General features: G+C 34.1%; 1 protein-coding gene across 1 annotated transcript in view; it reads left to right on the top strand.

Annotated features, from left to right (window-relative positions):
- LOC109831480 (UPF0613 protein PB24D3.06c) overlaps positions 3,084-15,470 on the top strand; it is a 13,954-nt gene continuing 1,567 nt past the window's right edge. The window contains exons 1-6 of the mRNA XM_020398807.1: positions 3,084-3,423; positions 8,237-8,313; positions 8,913-9,018; positions 10,869-10,961; positions 11,071-11,136; positions 13,337-13,482. Coding sequence (XP_020254396.1) covers positions 3,232-3,423; positions 8,237-8,313; positions 8,913-9,018; positions 10,869-10,961; positions 11,071-11,136; positions 13,337-13,482 — 680 coding nt within the window. The 5' untranslated portion in view covers positions 3,084-3,231. The remainder of the gene's footprint in view (positions 3,424-8,236; positions 8,314-8,912; positions 9,019-10,868; positions 10,962-11,070; positions 11,137-13,336; positions 13,483-15,470) is intronic.

Below are 15,470 nucleotides of genomic sequence, written 5' to 3'. Positions count from 1 at the left end.
AACTTAACCTCTCAAAACTAATATTATTATGTCTTATCTATTATGTGATAAGTACTTGATTTGAAAAGACCAAAATATCCATCAACCATAAAGGAATTATCTTGGCTTTTCCCCGGATGAAAGAAAAAGAGGTGATATAGAGGGAAAATAATTGTAAATTGGTTATGGTCCTTTTATTATCACTTTAGGGTCTTTTTTTATTAAATTGATTTCTTCAATATAGTATTTTGTCCAAATCACATATTGAAGTAACTACGTTAAGGGAGTTTGTTGATAGAAGTGTAAAAGATTAGGGGAGTTATTATGAGACACGCTATAGTTGATAGGTGTTTTCTAAAATTACACCAAAATTAAGAGGGGTTATTTATAACATCCCTCAGAATAAGGGGTTTTGTCAAATTGAATTAGTTGAGTGGGTTTTTAAGACAATCCCTATAGTTGAGAGGGTTTTTTAAAAATTAACTCTTCTTTTAAATATGACTTTATACTTTCTCTGTCAAAACTTTAATAATTTAATATTAGTCCCTAAAATTATGAGCAATTTTAAAATTTTGAGGGAATAACATAGAATTATGAGACATTTAAAGTCAAGAAACTAATATCTAAATAACATTTACATATTTGCGCTTACAGGCATTGTATTAAATATCGGTGGATATATTGCTATATCAGCTAATATATCGAGTTAAAGACTTTATCTCGATAATATTTTATACTATTTTCTTTTGTTTGGTAATTTTTTTAATATCGACCGTTATTAAAAATATGGCCGATATATCTCTTTGAAGATATCGAGAAATCGTGTTATTTTTAATTTGATTGTGGGCTCGGGTTTGGATCGTGTTTGGGAAACAAAATTAGAGCCCACAAAACACACAAAGGCCACAATTCTTCTCCCAAATCTCTCCACTCTCGGCTCTCCCAAATCTTAAGCATTGATGTAAATTCTTATGTTTAAAATTTATTAATATGTTAGATTACATATTACAATATAATGTTATGTATGAATATTATCTCATATGACACTCAGTATTATTTACATATCCCTGATTTTTACAGTCCGATATTGTGGATTTTATTTGTTCAATATTTATCCGATATCCAACACTTTGTAGTAGTCATTCGAAAGCCTCTTTTGAAGTTTTCTAAGCGAAGTATATAATTTTAGAAAATAATTCAAAATCTTGAGACTCATTCAAAATATGATGCTTTAATTTTTTCACATCTCCTTTACTATATAAATATAAGCTATGCATGTGGCCTCATATTGTATGATGAATATTATTTATTAATGAGATCATATATTATTGTATGTAGATAACAAATGCTTCAAATCTTTTATAGGCTTAACTGAACTTATATGCCTTATAATTTACCAAAATAATACTTATATAACTCCACTTGTATCTTGCTACACTTTTCTTTTTAAATTTAAGATAGTGTATCTTGCTACACTTAAATATCCTAATACTTTCTAAAATTTTATACTTGTACCTTCTGTCCTGTTACCTAAACATAAGAATGCTCTTTGTAATTTTCCTTTATGAGTGTCATGATATAATTTTAGGACAATTCTATGTTTTTTATTCTTTTCATAAATACTTTATTAACATGCAATTATCTATTAATATATTATTATACATTACTAATAGTTAATATCATGTAGAGTTTTACAATAACGTTATGAGTTTTAGGGACCAAATTATACAAATTTAAAGTGACATATAATATAATTAATTAACATTAATAATTAATTTAGTTTAGTTAATATTAGAATGTAATATCAAAAAAGAATATGGGTAATATAGTCATTGGAAAGTTTTTCCACAACTCCTTTTTTTAAAGGGAGTATGATATGATATGATATGATAATATACTAATTATCTATGTTTAAACAACTTGGGCATATAATGCTTTTACAACTTGAGGTGTATAAATGAAAAGTAGGTGAAACTATAAGGCATTTCAATGTTTCTTAGCCTATGAGAAAACCCCTTAAATTTGGGCATTTATTAGATAATAATACCACTAACTTGTAAAATGTCATAAAATCCCCCAGAGCTTTGGCGATCTCAATAAATCCCCTTAAACTTTCAACAATTTAAAAAAATCCTTCTTAATGGCATTAACGCTTACTTTGTATTTTTTCACAAGTGGGTAAAATTATGCAGGGTGATTTTTTTGCCAATAAAAATTGTATTTCACGCTTTTAGATTTGAATGTGGTTTTTTGAGAACCCAAAAACTTAAAGTGGTTTTGTGACATTTTAAAAATTCGAGGGGTTTATCGTGAGGCATTTGTGAAATTTACCCTAAATAGAATGTATTAATTTTATGATTGGAAAAACCGATTTGATATCTAATAAAGTGTCGAATGCAAATAAAACTGATTTGAAATACTATTATATAATAAAAATATACATTAGATATATAAAATTATCATTGCAATGCGCACTTATAGCCTACATATAAACATGAAAATGGATACACGTGAAACGCATGTGCACCATAGTAGTAAGTAAAAACACGTATTTGTGTGTACCTTATCGTCTACGTTTAAATGTGTATTCACTTTCACTTGTATGAGGAAAACATAATTATTCTTATTTTCTACATCACGCATTCATGCGTAATATATGTGAATGGCTTTTTTTTTGTTTGAAATGTATCCACATCCGGATTTGTACCAAAAGTAAATCCTATATCGGCTTCGAATTAAATCATAAAATCGTGCAATGAGTTAGGTATAGTGACAAGTGAGCCTACTTAGGAAAACAAGGAATAACACATATTAATCTAAGCAAATACTTCAAAGTAGCGCTAATGACCACGTGCAAATACTTTTTCCTCTTGTTTTTAAAAATAAATGGGCAGTTCTTTTTTTCTTCTTCTATTTGATAACCAAGCTCAAAATTAAATCCAAGATAAAAGGAGTCATATTAAAACTCATAAATTGGATATTCTTTGGTACGGCTCTAAAACAAAAAGGGACAAAAAGCTCTTTTCTTATAAACTCCCTTCACCGCTTTGTTCATCCCCCAAGTCAAATCTTTATCAAACCAAGGACCTACAAGTAATTTTACTCTCATAAACTCCCTTCACCGCTTTGTTCATCCCCCAAGTCGTCAAAGCACCCTCTGGCGATTCCTACTCCCCGTGTTCTGTCCAAAATCACACGGGCGCATAAACACAAAAATAAAATCAAAATCGAAAGATTGAGATCTCGATCTCAATGAATCCCTCGACCGCAGCTTCGTCTTCCTCCTCCTCGTCGACCTCCTCCGGCTCTTGGTTCTCCGGCTTCGTCCGCGGCCGCTCCGGCAAGCTCGACGCCTCCGCCTCTTCCCTCAGAACCGCGCAGGCGAACCCCATCGCCGGCGAGCTTCGTGGAGTTCTTCTCAAGTACGGCCCTAAGCCCGCTCAGGTAGTCGTCGTTCTATTTTCTGCTACTTCTTGATTTTTTTTTGGTTCTCTTTCTTTTTTGCTTCAATTTGTACCGTCGAATATTCAGTTCATCGTCGATCCAGTGCCAGAATTTCAGTTTGTAACATGAATGGATATATTGTTTTATCTGGAATCTACCTATTTCAGTTGGATTGACCTGTAAGTAGAGGTATTCGGGATTCGTGTTATATTTGATACTGCAAAGTGAAGATTTAAGTTAGCTGAGGATGATGAAGAGAAAATTTTCGTTTGTTGTTTTTTTTTATATATCTTGGTGAACTTCCTCCTTTTTTAGGATTCATAACATCGATCAGCGGAAGGATTCTCTTAATGTTTGAGCTTGCTATTTCAAAAGAATGATTAGCTTAAAATAGTGGGGTCAGGGATGTATTCAGATTTTTTTTACCCTGTGGAGGTACATATATAATGGTATGTATAAATTAAAAACTTATATATAATATGAATTCTAGAACAAATTTTTGATATAGACAAATTCCAATATTTAATTAACATAATCGATCCATGTACTATTTATTTTGCAAAATTGACCAACTTTCACCACATCAGCATCTTTGGCTGAAAGTTGGTTAATTTTTAAAAGAAGCAGATTTTTTTATTTCCCAAGATTGGCAATCTCGAGTAGCACTGTCAAAAATCACCTTCCACTAAACATAGAGGATTGACAATCTTGTACGTTCGCTTTTATCCCTCCTTCAGTTCTTTTATTTCTAAGAATGGAGAGTTGAGAAAATAATGGGCAGAGAGAAGGGTTGAAAACTTAGGTAATGATCCAAGAAGGAAGCAATGACCATTGATGGCATCATCCATTAGAACATGTGCTATATCTTTCCTGCTCAGTGGTTTTGGTTTTGAGGGCGCAGACGGTCTTGCCAAGCTCGAACAGGGATATCTTACCATTGTCAATCTTGCCAAAGGTCGAACAAGGTGACTTTTCCATCATCATTCTCGTTGAAGTGCTTGAAGACCTTCTCGACCTCGCTGTTGTCCAGTTGTGGCATTGACAGTTCTGTTGGCTTCTCCATGGATTTGTTGGAAATGGATAGAGTGAGAACTAGAAGGGTTTATTTTCTTCTCTTTTTGAGTACTGGACGCATGTAGAAAGAGGAAAGGAATGAAAAATAAAAATGCAGGATTGTTAATCCCGTATGTTTAGTGAAGATCAGTTAAGAAAATGCTAATTACTCAGGATTAGCAATTCAGGGTGATTAATAAATTTTCTTTTTTTGAAATCGACCAACTTTCAGATAAAATAGTTGATGTGACTAAAAGTTGGTCAATTTTGCTAAATGAATAGTAAATAGGTTAATTTTGATAAGCAACTATTGGAATTGATCTATTTCAAATATTTGTCCTAAATTCTATCAATAGAAAAGCTTATTTCTATAATAATGACAAAGATCTGAACGCATCCCCTTAATAACTTTATAATTTAAGTAATTTGGGCAGCTTGTAGAAGGTTGTCTTGATTTTTAGCGCTAAGTTAAAGTAATAGACTGTAATTTACAATAGTTTCAGAGGACACCAAATTAATATTGTCGGGGACACTTATTAGAATTTTTAGATGTAGTGACCCTAAACAATTAACTGATCTTATTTTCTCTTAAATAGAATTCTGCGTGAATATGATATTGACCAGGTATCACAAAGCCATGTTATCAAGCCTACGTTCACTTTGAGTTTTGCTAGCTCTTAGCTATTGGATACTAAAGGTTGCAAGAGGACGTGTCTCTTGCTCTTGCATCTCCATGAAAAATAAATAGAAATCTTCGAAAACCAGAACCCATTTCTTTTTTGGTTTCTCTTAACTCTTTTCTCCATTCCTCTTAAGCTACTAGTTAATGGTAAGGTGAAGTAGAGAAGCAAAGAAGGAGGGAGGAGGACTAAATAAATAGCATCAAACTTATACCCCGATAGTAAGGTATAAGTTAAAACTCTTATACTTAGTTAGTTTGAAATTTCATGCAGAGTTGAAGAATTGTAGATGATCTTATATATCTAATGAGATTGTGTTGTGAATTGATTTTAAGGCTTACCTTGATAGGGAGAATGAATTTTCAATCGACTTAGTGCCGGACACAAGTCCGATATCTAAAGCTTTGTATCACATGTTATTAGCTGAGTTTAAAGAACCCATTAAGGTGCACTGCAATAATTTAGAAAATTAGAGCAAGATGATAAAACAATAGCTAAGTATGAAGAGGAGTTTACTTGTCAAAGTTTGCCGCTAAGGAAGAAGAGAGAGTTTTCCACTTTGAGGAGGAACTTTGACTTGTTATTAAGGAAACAATAAGTTCATTCGAACTTTCTACTACCTATAGGGAAGTGCTGAAAAAGGCCTTAATAGTTGAGAAAATAAAATGGATGCAATGCCAACGAATGAGGTTAGCAATACCTTTTCGAAGATGCGTTTCTAGTCAAATGGCAGTAGTGGAACGAACAAGGATTAGTGAAACAAAATATGGTGTGGAAGGTGGAGCAATCTTGTAAACAACAGATTGGGAAGTGCGATGTTGGTCACAAGCAAGGGCATGACAAGAATAATTGTTAAAGACTAGTTGTTGGATAACCAGGCTCCTATGCCATTCTACTGTCATGCCCCAATTGCAACGTTGAAGAATAATACAGTTTATGTGATGGCAAAGACCCATGTATGAAACCAGTTTTGCCTACGTGTCAAGCATGGGTACTTCAATCACATAGCATCTCTCAAAGTAATACTTGGCAATGGTAGAAGCTCACTTATATCCTTATATGTGTTCGTTCCTTTAGGATGCATGGTATAACATAGTGATGTGCCACATTTAGACTTTTTTCACTCTCTATTACATAGACCTTAATATAAATTCACAACACAATCATATTGGATATCTAAGAAGTAAGAACATCTATTAACTCTTCTCCTCATGAAATTTGAAATCAACTAAATACAAGGTTTTAAATTATATCTTAGTACTGGAGTATAGACTTGATGCTATTTCATCATTCTTCCTCCTCCGCCTTCTCCTTTGCTTCTCCACTTTACTATTTAAGTAGTAGCTTATGAGGAATGGAATGTGTTTTCAGTTTAAATGATTTTCATTTATTTTTCATGTAAAGGCAAGAGCAAGAGACACATCCTCTTGCAATTTTAAGTTTCTAATAGCTAAATAACAGCAAAATTGAAGGTGAATGTTGATTTGACAACATAGTTTGGTGATATTTGTAGCACAACCATCAATATCTTATTCACACAATTCATTTTAAGGAAAAACGAGACTAGTTAATCGATCAGGTTTACTATAGTAGGCAAATAAAAATAATTGTTTTTCATCGAAAAGGAAGAAGGCCTTATAATATATATGGGGGCATGTGCCCCCAAACCATTCAATGTACATCCGTCCGACCTTGAGTGGAGTTTATTAGATGTTGAGAATGTGATCCATGGAAATAGCCAGAGCAACACAGTTCCCTAAGTTCATGTTGGCTTAAAGTAGATGTGACTTATACAAGAATTGATTGAGGATCAAATCTTGTTGAGGTATTTAGTAGAAATCTTGTTAGAAAAGCAGGTCAGTTAACTTGGAGGGTTTGGAAATAATTGTTATAGTGGAGAAATCATATTTGAACAGGAAATTTCGTATACTAGAACAGCATAAATTTTGATAGCGAAGAATTAAGATTTAATCAGCGGACAACCTTTATTGCCATCCAAACTTAGAGTTTTAAAGGTTTTGATAACAAAAAGAAGGGTAAATTGCACATTAGCCCCCTATCTGTACCTTTAGTTGCACTAAACCCCCTCAACCCATTTATTACCACTTAGCCTCCCTCAATTCATGAAGAAGAGGGGGTGTAACTTGCAATTTATCTTTAAAGAGAATAGCATTTCGGAGGTGCTAAGTACTGAGTTGAGGGGTTTAAGTGCAATTAAAGTATAGATGAGAGGAGTTGCATTCAATTTAACCAAAAAAATAAAAAAGAGAAAACCATGTTAATCAAATTGGTGGGCTTGAAAGTTATGAAACCTGTTTTTTATGTGAAGTGGAAGTGCTGTAAACTAGCATTTCAGATTGCAAATGAAAAGTTTGTATAAGATAGAACAAAGTTATCTAATTGCTATTATGATATACGACACCTTGTGTATTTTGCGACCTGAAGGGAGCAACTGTAAAAAATGGTCTAGTTTATCAGGTTAAAATGGATAGCTTGATTAGTCTTATAGGTTTGGTGATTAAAACAGAAGATTATGCAGCCAACTTGATGTTTAAATAAGCTCCTTTCCCTATTCAGATATTATGTCTGGTCACATGCTAGAGAGACAAGAAGTGCCTAATGTTATCTTGCATGAAGCAGTCATGCCATCTCCTTGTCAATTTCACCTATTTTGTTCTTGCCCAACCCTTACTCTTTTCAATTTTCTATGAATTATAATAGTCCATGCCTTACATCACATCTTTCTCAAGTTTTCTTGCTGTTCCTTAAGTTGATATTTTTTACTGATCCGTCTAGCTATATTGTGTCACAAGAACACTACTAATATGCCTATCACATGCAAATTCCACTGTCATTAGTTTTGCAAAATTTTTTCTAATCCTTTAAAATGAGATCAATTAGTTGTGTGTGAAATCGACCTACATCTCTATCGAGCAAAGTCCCAGAATTGATAATCATCAATTAATCAAAAGCAGACATAATAGTCAGCTGAATAAAACACTTTGTCTTCATTTTTCAATAACAACTCTAAGTACTCTCTCTTCTTTAATTATCAGTTAAAAAATTATTTGCTTCTGCAGGTGGCCTTTAGGACGGGTGACTTCAACCAGCAAGTCATTTTTATTGGTGGACTGACAGATGGACTTTTGGCAACTGAGTATGGGTCTCTCCTGATCATAGATACTATTAGAATATAAAAGTATAACTCTCAACCCTCACCACAGATTCGGAGTTTTTAGTATAATAGTAAGGGATTTTAAGATGGTATCAGAGCCAACCCAGGTCTGAATCCCACTAGCCACGAATTTAATGCAGATTTAAAAAGAAAATTAATATCATTATGTGAGTCCAAGTTTCAACCCATAAATAGGACGCTAAACCTACGGGGGCATGTTAGAACATAAAAATATAACTCTGAACCTCACCATTACTTCGGAGTTTTAGTGTAATGGTTAGGGACTTTAAGAGATACTTTTTGGCACCAACTCCTACAATATTTATGTGGGGATAATGTTGTAAAAGCCAGGTCAAGTTCTTTAGTGGAGCTTTCTCTACTTTGATGGAAAAGTCTTGTCGTTAGTGATGATTTAAGATGTTTGATACCTCATGATGTTTTAGATATATGTATGAGTCAAATTTTCTTTTCCCCAATTTTTTCATGTGAGAACCAGTTTTATTGTATTTGCTCATCTTAAGCTGTTTTCTATAATATTATTTTGTAGTTCGAGAATGTGACAAATGTGTGATTATTTGCAGATATCTGGAACCTTTATCAAGTGCTTTGGAGAATGAAAAATGGTCCCTGGTGCAGCCCCTGCTCACATCATCTTATATTGGATATGGCACCTCCAGCTTGGAACAGGTATCGATTTGTCTGTTTGCTATCAAAATGCTCAGGATTTAACATTATCTTCTGCCTTTCCACCTAAAAGAAGCTCATTTCTTTACTTTAAAATTGTGAACTTACAGTAGTTTATTTTCATTTTATGATAAGGACCTATAATTACCTCGGTAGTACCTATAAGAGCTGAGCTATCTTCATAAATGCTTCATTGAGCACGCGGGTGTTAGACTTCTTAGTGCTAGCTATATCAGTCAAAATAAGTTCGTGGTTAAGTTAAAGCAGAATGCTGGAACATGGCGACAGGTTCTGTAGGTCTACTAAATGTGATCAGATAAGCACAAACGCTAGTACAAAAACCAACTAGACAAGATTCCTAAAACATCTAGACTATATGAATGCTCTATTTAGTGAAACAAGAGACGATGCTGTATGCTAAGACGCAAAGCATGCAAGAACCATAGGCAAATACATCGAAGATGATAATTATGTGTCGAATTATACATGGAAACATACCTACTACAAGATTCAGTGAAGAAATCAGTCATAAGATGATAGTTAACTTGACAAAAGTTTTGATCTCTACCGAGCTTTCTTCTGAGCCTTAATAGTGTTAGATGGATGATTCCTTCACCGGCATCGCTGGAAGTTTACTTCTAGATAGGAATAATATCAACTTTAAATTATGAAAATCTGTTCCGGTGATGAATCTAGATGTTGGAGGGTTGGAAGCTTTAGAAAGTTTTGAGGGCTGTTGGATGAGAAGAGATAGGATTTTTGGACCATTTTCAGGTGATGGTGCTGTGTTTGGGGTGCGAGCAGGGAATGGATGAGTTTTAGCGGTGAATAGGGGTGGGAAGGACTGGCCGTCAGGGTATAGGGGTTGGTGTGGTTTCAGCTAGCAGTTTTGAGCAGAGGATTGATGCGTGTAGGTTTCTTGGGCAGTGTGCTGGGTATTGAAAGGAGGATGAAGGCATTTGAGGTCTGGACAGGTTCAGCCAAACTAGAAGGAGGGTCAAAGATGGTTGTTTGGTATTGGACTGTTTGGTTCTAAATGAAAATATGGATGGGGGCTTGGGGAGGTGGCGACCAAGGAGGAAAAGGAGGGAGAAGGCTTGGGAAGGGGCGCAGTTAGCTAGATTGGATTGATCTCACATCAAGGCAAATCCCATGCAAACTCTAATGTGAAATTTCAGCAAATAATCAAGTCTTTCTGATTATCAGACATACAAGAAAATTCATAGACTCCAAAGACTCCTACTAAAAATAGAGGTAGAAGACTCAAATTCAAATTTTATTATCAAATAACTAATCGTAAATTCGTAACGCACATAGAACTGAAAGACTCAACTATACTAATACATAACCCGATTGAAGTAAATTGAGTCTTCTTTCTCCATGTCTCTCTTGAATATTTCTTGAAGCCTTGATCGCCTACATTAAATCTGAGGAAGCTGGAGTAGGATGCTTCCTTTCATGTTCCCATATCTCTGGATTATTGAGAGGAATATTGCCATGTAACTGTAAACCCTTTGTACAAACTTCCAAACAAAAGGGAATGCCCCTTTCCTATAGTTTTCCCTTTCTTTCTTTATCTTCCTCTCCAAACCAAACTTAGCTTTCTGTTGGTACGGCAGCAACGGTGGAGCTGTTGCATTGCAAACAGTGTTGATTAAAATACACAGAAATATATTACACTTCTACAATCTAAAGTTGGCATGCCAACCACTTCTTCTGATAGGAACCTCTAGTGCAGTGTTTACACTGAAAATGAGTTTAGTTATAGATTTATTCCTGCAGAATAGTCTTTAGTAAAATTTCCCTTCGTTTGCTCATAGTCTGAATGTATATTCTACAAATTTTACTTGAAGGATGCCTTGGAGCTTGATCAGCTTATTGGTTATTTAATTAACAAGGAAAATTCCGAGGGCGTTGTACTACTGGGACACAGTACTGGTTGCCAGGTACAGCCAAATTGAGTTTTTTCTCACTGATTGAAGTTTAGTTCAAATAACTTTCTGTTAATATCTAGAGAATAAATCTAACTCTGCAACTCCCTGGACATGCATACAGGATATTGTACATTACATGCGTACAAATTTGGCATTCTCTAGAGCTGTTCGTGGAGCAATTTTACAGGTTTTTTTTGGGGCCATTTGGATATTCTTTACATGTTTTCATCTATAGGCATTTAACCAACAAATGGTAGGATTGTTTCACAATCTTCTGCATGAAAATAGGTGTAATTATTTTTTATCTTGAACATCAATTGCAGTAATTGGCAAGCAAGGGAAGGATTGAAGTCTGGACCTCTTAACCGCTAACATGATTTAGCCAGTTGGATACTATTCAAATTAATAAGCACCATTGTCTGGACCTCATAGCTTAAGCGTTTTTGCGAAAACTGGATTATAGATAAAGAAGCGAGCCGGATAATAGAATCAAAGTAAATAGAATTTGAGAAGGTTGCCCAGTCCGAAAATGCAATTAGCTGGTCTTTAGTAGTCTTCTACCCTCCCTCAGTTGACTAACATGCATGATCCTCTATTTTAGTCTAAGATGAGGTTTCAATGGGTTCTTATCTTTTTCTTTTAATCAATAACCTCTTTGGTTCACCAAAAGAAAACTGGTTGATCCCCTAATTGATGCATGTAGAGGCTATGGGGCCCATGCCATAAGATTTATCACTTTCCCAAAAAGTTTAGGTCAGGTTAGATATCAAGACAATGTTTCCTGTTTTGAAAATATTATGGCCATTTTCCAAATTTGTAGGTTTGGGAGAAGAAAGTCAGTCAGTTTGATACTGATAAGTGATAACCCTCTTATAGTTTGTATAGTCCAAATAGCTTCTAGTTCTATTCTGTCTCTCTACACAAAAACACATACCTTTATGTATATCGATGCATGCATGTGCAATCTGTGATTCACCCACAAACACACATGACCATGCATTGTCTATGTGGGCACATGGAATTCAAAGAAAGAAAAAGAGAATAGAATATCTACCCTTTATAACTTATATCGATAGAAAACAGAAGAAATGAAAATTCATTATTTTCTGGCATATGGGAACTTAATATGAGGAAGCTTAGGGTGCGCGATTATTTATTTTCTCTCTCCTTTAATTTAGAAAATAGCGGGAGAGAAACCCAAGCAATAGTTCAAAAGGATTCAGAAGTTTTCCTTCCTTGTCTTCCTATCCCTAGAGTTAGAAAATCATCCCATATGGAAGTTGGATCTCAATTTAATCTTGAAGCTCTACTCTTTTTCCCCCAAATTCCATGTGCCAGGCATGAAAATGTAGGAATTTTGGATAAGATCCCCTCACTTCCTGCTTTTTCTTCAAATTTCATATTATGAAGAGACCCATAACTTCAGCTTTGAATTGCAAATTTGGACCATGTCAACTTGCTTCTGCTAGTATTTTAGAAAAATCAAAACCATGTAGATGAAAGGAAACTGAACCATCATGTGAAAAGCAATTTTAGTTCTTAATCATGGCAAAGAAAAAGAAAGCAGAACATGTTGATCAACTGTTTTATTTTTGTGAAAACTATTTTGTTGCGCATCTGTCTAATAAAATTTAACTCTTGAAACTATTGATTAGCTGTCCTCATTATCTGGTCTACTAATTGTTTATTAACATGATTCATTTAGTTTTACAGCTTACAATTTTAGCATGATAAATTAGTTCTGCTTTGCAATAGCAGCCGCAATTAAAGGTTGTTATTATCATGTTTAGGCTATTTTTCATGCCTATGTGCTGTATTCAACGAAAGAGAATTTTTTCTTTTATTTTTTTTTCTTCTGAGAAAAGAAAAATAGGATGAAGCGAAAAACAGTAGTCATGAGATGTCAATAAAGATATTTTAAGATCATAAATTGGATATTTTTTTGCAAAAGTTGTTAATGTTATGTTCATATCTTATGAAGATATAATTTATAAAATTTAAGATAGTTTATAACTTCTAGTAGGAAGCTATATTAGACGTGCTGGTGTTACAGCCATTACTCAAAGAATTTGTTATATATATTGGGGCACACATGGAATCCTTCTACTGAGAACAGTCAATACATCAATATTGAAAAATATTGTGTTACATAAAGCATTACCATATCAATAAAAGAAACAGGCTCCAGTACTTATATGCCTGCATTAAAAGTCCAATGATTTATTTGGGGTAACCAATGACAGGATCCTGGCTGAAATTGTAGAACGAATAATGAAACTCTTACAGATGCAATGATCTTTTAACTGTTTTTTTGGATAAACTTGCTTGCTGAAGTTCTACGCAATTTCTATCTTCTGAGGATATATGACTCAATAGATTCTGATCAGGCTCCTGTTAGTGACCGAGAATATAGAGCAACTCTTCCAGAAACTGCTGAAATGATAGACTTGGCATTAAACATGATAAATGAAGGCCGAGCAATGGATTTAATGCCAAGGCAAGCAAATCCAGATGCTCCAATAACTGCATACAGGTAAATGACACAATACATGTTTTATATTTATAATAAGTATATGCTATACATATCATGTTGTACTCTGGTTGTCTGTATATAATAATTTCCAAACAAGGCTTGTTTTTTATTTGAATTTCTTTTAATGATACGTAAGCAAGGTATTTTGGGTCCTTTATAGAGTATAGAAAAGGCAGATGATAAATATTTGTAATTTATCATGTATCATATTGGGGAGGACCAATAGTATTTCATTGCTACAGATATGTGTTATTGAAAAAATAAGACATGTTATTTGGATATTTCTCTTCAACTCCAAAGTATTGTATGTTTTTATTGATAAAAATAGTTGAAGTAGTTGAAGTGGATTCTCCGAAGAGAGGATGGATTATGGGAGTGCGTGACTTGAACTATTGATTGGGCTGTGCTGATGTATGATTTTATCCGCCACGTTGGAATCACAACCAAATATGTCTCTCCATCCAACCACTATGTAAATCCCCTTATATAGCATAGGATAGGCTGGTTCGCTTGAGGAGAATCTTTTCTATGATCATACCCGAATTATGTCATACATGAACAGGCTTTGTAAGATCACTTAGAATAAAATAAGTGATCTCTGTTTTATTCTTTTTCTCCCATTTCTGTTTGTTGGTATTCTAGCTTTAACAGCTAAGGTCTTGCTCTTAAATTAGTCCTGTCAAGGAAGGAGTAGTGTCTCTCTCTGCCAACAATGTTTTAGCATCCTTTCGCTAAAGTATGTTGATTCCTTTTGTTTACTTTTTCCATCTTATAAATCAATTAAAGATAAGTGTTGCATGACTTCTCATGTTGATTTCTTTTATGTAGTATTTGTAGCAATTATTATTTTATAAGATATAAATGAGATTCTAGTTCTAGCAGTGAACATAATTTAATTTGCATAATCGTGTCCAATCAAATGATCATCATGTAAATCCATTTAGATCAAGGAAAGCCAATCTGGAGGTTTCATTATATCTTTGAAAAGAATATTCTTTTAAAGTTACTCCTCACTATCCTTAGTTGCAGTTGGTGAAGTGAAAAGATATGCCGCTGTTGCAATTATTTCTTTCTTACTGTTACCAGTTTCTCGTTTTTAATGTTTTGCCCCGAATGTTGGGGACTATGAGCCACATAATTTACACCTGTCGATACTGATACAGATGAAAATGACCAGATATTTTAGCTTTTAGGAGTTAAATGTCTCTGACAGTACTGGACTCATCAATATTTATTTGGATATTTCTTTCAGGATTTTGCTCTAAAGCCCATACATTTGCTGAAAGACTGTCAATTACTTTCTATTCTGTTATTTCACTTACATTTGGTCATCACCATCACTATCTTCTTTTTATTTATTGTGGGATCTCTTTGTTCTTATAAGAAACCGAATCTAGTGGGGCGTCAAATTATTGAAACTATGTTCTAGTGGGGCATCAAATTATTGAAACTATGTTTTTCCATGACAATAGTCTCGAACAATCTCAATAAATTGTCCCCTGAATCATGTTATAGCTGCAATCAGTGAGATATCGGAATCAAGCGTGAAATAATATATTTTATTTAAAAGAATATAGTGTATTTAAGGGTTTTCCTTTATCTATAACTAGTGTGAACACCGTGCAAAGCACGGCATATCTTTTTTCCCTGCTACAGTAATCCCATTCTAAATGATATAATATTTTTTGAACTGCTACAGTATCTCGCTCTGCTACCGTACTTTCTAAAAATGTTATCTTGCTTCCGTACGCCGCAATATTTTAGATACTCTGCTACAGTACTGTCTAAAAATGTTATCTTGCTTCCGTATGCCGCAAATTTTTTTCAAAAATGCTACAGTACCGTTCCCTAGTTACTGTAGCATGAATAGTGAATCTTTGTTCTCCCATTTGTATAGAGGTATAGAGGAATAGATGAGTGCAATTAAAACTAATCAAATCCTTTTAGTGAATCATGCCATGTATTTTTGAATGTTGGATGTATTCAAA

The sequence above is a fragment of the Asparagus officinalis genome, chromosome 2, assembly GCF_001876935.1.
Source record: "Asparagus officinalis chromosome 2, Aspof.V1, whole genome shotgun sequence".
In the NCBI taxonomy this organism is placed as follows: Eukaryota; Viridiplantae; Streptophyta; class Magnoliopsida; order Asparagales; family Asparagaceae; genus Asparagus; species Asparagus officinalis.
The sequence above is the reverse complement of the archived record's forward strand: the minus strand, read 5'-3'. Positions and strand labels throughout refer to the sequence as shown.